This window comes from Trematomus bernacchii, unplaced genomic scaffold (genome assembly GCF_902827165.1).
Source record: "Trematomus bernacchii unplaced genomic scaffold, fTreBer1.1, whole genome shotgun sequence".
In the NCBI taxonomy this organism is placed as follows: Eukaryota; Metazoa; Chordata; class Actinopteri; order Perciformes; family Nototheniidae; genus Trematomus; species Trematomus bernacchii.
The window spans coordinates 4,634,922-4,641,678 of NW_022987698.1; the positions used below are offsets into that span (position 1 = coordinate 4,634,922).

At 38.9% G+C, this 6,757-nt stretch overlaps 1 protein-coding gene across 1 annotated transcript; it reads right to left on the reverse strand.

Moving 5' to 3' along the window:
- Positions 1-2,600: 2,600 nt before the first annotated feature.
- gpr61l (G protein-coupled receptor 61-like) lies at positions 2,601-5,694 on the reverse strand. The gene is made up of 2 exons (XM_034138656.1): positions 5,388-5,694; positions 2,601-4,751 (listed from the first exon to the last, which is right to left on the reverse strand). Exon 2 carries the CDS (start codon positions 4,700-4,702, stop codon positions 3,404-3,406), a length of 1,299 nt encoding a protein of 432 aa, XP_033994547.1. The 5' UTR covers positions 4,703-4,751; positions 5,388-5,694; the 3' UTR covers positions 2,601-3,403.
- Positions 5,695-6,757: the final 1,063 nt, after the last annotated feature.

Below are 6,757 nucleotides of genomic sequence, written 5' to 3' on the forward strand. Positions count from 1 at the left end.
AAAAAAGGTTTGAAATATTTCACTTTATGCATAATGAATCTTGAATATATGATGAATTTGTTTTATTAAATTAAAGAAAAACAGTTCTATGATATAGTTATTCTTTTAGATGCACCTGTAGATTCTGCGACTTACCAGATGGCAAAGAAGCAGTGTAATATAGCATATTAAAGATAAAGGCTAAGGTATGCAGTATTTACAGTAGTGACATTTTAACACTGATGTAAACTTTACACTATTGATTATTGAACATACTTTAGAAAGCATAAACTGTAAGGCAATACAAGGCCTACAACTATACATTATTGAGGGGATGTAAAAGGAATAGCATTTTAATGACTATCATTATTACTAGCCTATTACTAGCAGGGCAAACATTGGCTCGCCTCAACAGATATAGTAGATTATATAACAGGTGATGTAACATCTGAATAATCTTTCCAAATGTCCCTGAATTTAAGGTGGGAGTAACGGTAATAATTGACGTTAACTCTAAATGTAACTGTTGATTAGCAAACAAACGACCTTGCTATCGTCTAAAAGTAAGCTAGCAAGTTAAAACTGTTCCATCAACGGTAACTACTATTCATTTTTTGACTTTGATTAATCATCATCACATTAACGTTCCTGTACCTTTTTCTTTCTCCCGTTTGTCCTCCTCCTCTTTTCTTTTCTTTCTTCCCCGGGCACCAGATAACTTGTCTATAATAATGCCACATTATTGACCCAAAAGTACAAAAAAAGCACACATAGACACTCCCCACGGTCCTGAGACGCTCCACGCATTGAAGTTTCACCGATATCTGCTACGGTTCTTCAACAAAACGTTCACATGTAAGAGGTTTATCTCTCATTCAGATCAATGGAAAAGCTCTCCTCTCACTGATTACTGCACAACACCATAGAAACCTTTGATCTCTGGGCTCAAACACAACACAACCACACACTCACTCTCTCACACACAGACAGACAGACACACACACACACACACACACACACACACACACGCACACACACACACACACACACACACACACACTGACATTTTACCAAAAGCAGCTACCGTTTTTAAACTATAATTAGAAATGTAAGAGGTTTATTTCTCCTTCAGAACAAATGGAAAGGCTCTCCTTTCACAGCACATCTCCATGGTAACCTTTGATCTCTGGGCTTACACACATAGGTGTTTGTAAACATGCATTCACTACTTACATTTAATATCTAACTCCTTCAGCCTACTTTCAGCTGCAGAAACTATTCAACTATTAACTTATTCAGCTATTTCAGGACAATGAGGCTATACATGTAGTTGTTTATACCTTTTTAAAACCTTTTCTTTTAAATATTAAGCTTCTTCACTATTTTTCCTACTCTTCCAGTTTAACATTTCACTTTCAAGTTTTCAACAAAGTCATTGCAATGCATTCAAATCATTTCACTTTTCTGCATTTCTCCGCTAAGTTCAGCAACACACTTACTTGTTTTTTGTAGCTAAAAGCAGCTACAGAGACCATTCAGCTAATAACATATTCAGCTTTTTCTGCATTTTCAGCTAAATTCAGCCACAAATGTTCACAGTTTACAGCATTCACACGTATTTTCTGCAGGAAATGCATTTTCTAGTTAGATCCAGGTGTTATAACCCTGTTTTTATTATTGTACAAGTAGGGTTTAGGTAATTCAAACCTCAGCAAGCAAAGTATGGATTGTTTTTACTTCATGTTGTCAGCCCTGGCGGTCTCATAAATCAATTTGAAAAAGGGAAATAAAAAGACACAAAGAAACAAACATACAGATATTATAGGGATAACAAATTCTCACAGAATGCTGTGTTTGTTTATGTATAAAAAGATATTCCAGTTTTCACCTCTCAGTATTAAGCACACAACCACAGTTATGTAAGAGCGGTGTATACCATTATTTGCTTATCCACACTTTTTCGTCATGACCGATGGTGGTGAAAAGCTAACACAAACAGTAGAGGCCATAAAACAGCACTTTGTTACCACTCTCAGAGCATTATCAATCCATGATAGTGATTTCCATTGTAAATTCACTATCTTTGCCACGTTCCCATGTCCATATTTTAGCAGTTCATATTTGCAGGGACTTGGAAACCTTGGTCTCAGCCTCTATTCACATGTTAATGGCCTCTCTCTGAACCTATGTGCTCTGTGTAATCTGTCTGCATGTGAAAAGCAGGCGAAAGCCATAAATTGGCGGACAGACTCCAATCAGGATTCAGAGCTTTACATCCATAAGCATATTTCCAGCCTAAAGGTGCTCGTTGCTATGTGAGTCACAGGCTCACTTAATTTCCATGACGACAGGGGCGAATGACATTCGCCGTCAATCAGCATATCTTTTGCGCGCAGGAACTCTGGGTATTGTCCCTCAGATTCATGAGAGCGTGCCACACTGCAGAAGCCTTCGTGTTAGCAATACTTCATTTACATCCAACATTTACCTACATGTTAGTTTCTAGTCTTGGTTTGTCATGGTGACTCTATAACATTTGAATATACATGTTTGTTTTTGACACAAAAACAAGGATGCAGTGGAAGCAACCCATGTTTATATGGAATACAAATTGTTCCCAGTTAAAGGCAATAAATCATTTTAATATCCCTTCAATTATAACCTTGTTATTTTGGTTACACTCCAGATTTTCATAAACAACCTTCATCAAAACATCAATAAAACCAGGCTAATTGAAATACAATTAGAAAATAAGCACAGGGGATCATGTCTATTTCAATAGTTCATGTTTCAGTAAAATCATAGCACATTGACCTAAAATGAAAAAAAGCCTCCCTGAATTGTAGAATGAAAAGAAACAAAACATACATTTTGGACCTGACAACATGTTTAAAATAGTCGATTAACAATCTTAATATTTTTTATTTCAGGCAAAGCAATACTTTTATTCTGCGCCTTTCTAAAAGCTTTATGGATGTATATTATTTAAGAAATACCATTCATATTAACTGGATGTAATGGCTTCAGCAGACAAATCAAGTTGGGATTTTTGCAACAAACAATGACTTGGGATGTTGACCTCCATCACTTCAGTTAAAAGAAGAGATCATTTTAATATAAATATCAATGGATTCTTGTGCAAGGGTCACATTGCATATGATGCAATATGAGACCAACTCCAGTCACTCATGAAATATGAGTTCTTTATTTGTATCATAAAATATAAAATTATTGAAGAAATGACCTCATTGTTGCCAGAATGGATAGGAGAAGGTATTCCAGTGATCAATAATCATTTCAACATTTAAATCATCTTACATTTCTTAGATTATGAAGCTATCCAATATGAAAATGTCCTGCTTACATAAAAAACAACATGTCCTTTATATTAGCACTGTGGTCCATCACCCATGTTGGTCAATGTCTAAGCCTGCTCTTCAGGAATTTGTCCAGGGATCTTAACCCCCTGGTCCGTAGTGTTTCCGGGGTTTGAGTTGGCGCAGCTGGACGGGGTTTCAGCTTTGCTGCTGCTGGTTCTCTGGATGAACTGGAGGAAATTCTCCTGAAGGGAGCCTTCGTGGCTAGATGTCCCAAAATCTGCCGGCTGGGTCAAGCAGCAACGTCGGAACTTAACCAGCTCTTCTCTGATCTGCCTGTTCAAGAGGCCGTAAAAGAACGGGTTGATGGCAAAAGAGGAATAGGCCAGCCAAGTGACTGCCTCCTCCAAGTCCCCAGGGCTTTTCATGGAGCCAGTCAGAGACATTTGCATGTGGAAGATGAAGTAGGGTAACCAACAAACAAAGAACTGTCCAACAATTAATACCAATGTTAGGGCAGCCTTTCCTCCACTGAAGGCCCTCTCAGGAGACAGTCTTTGTGGCAGGGAGCGTGTGGTGGTGATCATGGTGGTCTGGCTGTTAATGGAGTCTGAGCGATTTTTAGCAAGGCTTGCATTTGCCCACGCCGGCACAGCAGGGACTTGCTGCAGGGCTGCGGAGCGAGCTACCTTGTACACGGCACCGTAAACACCAAAAATGACTACTGCAGGAAACAGAAAACAAGCCACACTAAAGAGCACAGAAAATACACTTCTTAGACGACTGTGGCTCGCGTGGAGAGAGCAGTGAGCTGCAGCAATAGAGCTCTGAGGTCCATAAGCTGGCCATCCGAAAAGTGGGACCATAGCTAAGAGGACTGACTTCACCCAGATCAGAAGCATGACACCAATAGCGAGGTTAATGGTCATCTTGACTTCATAACGCATGGGGTGTACGATATAAAAGTAACGCTCCACACTGATGGCTGTGATGGTGAGAATGGAGAGACAGATGAGGAAAACATTGAGAAAAATGTAAACCTGACACTCCAGGACTGTAAACAGCACGGTGCCAAAGAACGCCGAACTGGATATGATACCCAAGGGCATGAGGAGGATGGCACACAGCAGGTCCACTGCACAAAGGTGACACACAAAAGCAAACCTCTTCAGGTGAGGAGCACGAGCGATGGCCACCATCACTCCAGTGTTGGCCAACAAAGCAATGAGGTTAAGGGTCACCATGCAGAACAACCCGAAAAGGTCTTTGATCTGTGACTGGGAGCTGGTGACGACGCCCAGGTCAGCAGGGACCGTAGGATTGGGCTCCGTTTGGGTGGTGTTTAGATTTGTCACTGAGTGATGTGGCGCAGAGGCTATCATCGGACCGGTGTTGGCGGCCATCATTTATTCACAACCTCCGCTTCCATCTCTGATGTCGTCATATTTGGATGTCCTGTGTTGAGTAGACCAAAAGCAGTTATTTAAAAACATGTTTTAGGTGGTTCAGACTTTTTAAGTGCTTAATTAAAAAACTGAAGTGTGCCTACACGTTTTGAGTGTAAACAGATACACTTATGGGTAAATTGGAAACTGTTTACAGTAGAATACAGCAAGACTACAATTGTTCTATTGTCTCCCCTTGAGGGTCATTCAACACTGATGTTAAAGATAAGAGTTGTGAGGACAAAAAGCAATGACATGTTAGCCAACTGGGGTCTAATATATATTTTTGTGTGACAATACATCTGTGAATTCTCTTTTGAGAAACTCTACAACAATTTATATCGGAGAAAATACATGTATTTACTTTCTGTCAGAGCACTGACTATGAAAGCTCTGAACGCATTGTTAATGCAGTTTGAAAAAAAAGCCATTTTAAACTTTGTCACAAATTGTTCCTGCAATTGTTGCAGTTAAATCAATTGATTTTTAACAATCAGTCTTAACAATTGTGGGACATTTAACCTATCTGGGAGGCTGATATCAATCCCTTCAGATCTCATTGAGTGGTAAACACACACAAGTACATTCTGTCTAGATTAAAACATATTCAGCATAAAATATTCTGATTATGCATAAATGTACTTACCCATGATTCACTCTGTGTTTGTGTGTTTCAATTCACACTTAACAGGTTGACCAGGTGTTTGACTTGACAAAGCTTCTGTTAAATTCTCACTTTTTGTTTAGATACACTGGGCCAAACCCAGCTTGATTAATGTATTTTCCAGAAAGAAAAAAAGTCAGTCTTCCAGCTGAAAATGAATCAAATCGAGATAATTCAGTGTGTGAGGTTTAGTTCTTCAGTATAGAGGCTCCTCCAGAGGTCCAGACGCATCACCATTGTTATCTCCAGTTGAAGAAGAATTGGTTCCATGATGTTTTTTGATGGTACATGATGCTTCCCCTCTCTCCTCACCCCTCCTTCAGTAACACTCTTATTCCTGTCCTGTGCTGTGTATGGCAGTGACAGGCACACATTGTATTGTGTTTTTTTTTGCTTTCAAATAGACACACACTCCACTGTCTCCCTACTAGAGCCCAGCCTCCCCTGGGTCCTAATGTCCGCCTCGTTAAAGGACAGCTCATGTTTCCCCTGGCAGCCATGCAGCTCCACCTCTTACTGTAGCAGCAGTGTATTTACTGAAACCAGAGACAGCTGTAACAATAGGTAAATAGTAATACGGCACTTCTCTACTGACAATAAGTCATGTTTAGACTTTTGCAATCACAAAATAGGCCTACCAGTTTACATCTATTTCAGGTCAATGGTTTTCTAAACCAAATACCTGTTTTTAAGAGCAGTTACCAAAATGTCTATTCTAAGGAGCCAATAACTCAGGAATTTCAGGAACCACAAACAATGTCTAGTGTTGAAGAAAGGAAAGATTCAACGGAAATCCTTTTAATATTTCCATGTGCTTAATATCGTTTTTTTACTCTTCTCTCCCAAAGGGTATAAGGCAGTATTGTTATTTGAATTCTACATTATTATTTATAATGAGATTTCCCATTCTGGGTTCATTATATTCAAATGGCTTTAAGCATCATCCCAGCAGTTCTTAATATCTAATAAAAAATCTAAGCGTAGTATGTCACATAAAAATCACATTTTAGTTTGTCACTTCTTGCACATATTTGACTTTTTGGGGGTTTGATAGTTATGGTATTTTATAATGCTGTAATATTAGACCGTATATTATGTTACATACCCGCACATTAGTTCTGTAATATATCAGTTTGGATCATATTACAAATAAACAAACTGTTCCTCACAGCAATGAAATGCATTTTCAAAAATGCACTATTGCATCAAAAGACTTGAAAAATGATCACCTCCCGTGTCCTGTAATCAGATTACACACTGCTCCCATCAGGAAGACGCTATAGGGTTAATGATGACTGGATAGATATAAAACTCTTTCATCCCTCTATCCTGGAATCTTCTAAGCTCAGTAA

What these genes read in the sequence shown, in the direction of transcription:
- gpr61l (XM_034138656.1), bottom strand. Translation starts at nt 4,702, where the DNA reads ATGATGGCCGCCAACACCGGTCCGATGATAGCCTCTGCGCCACATCAC.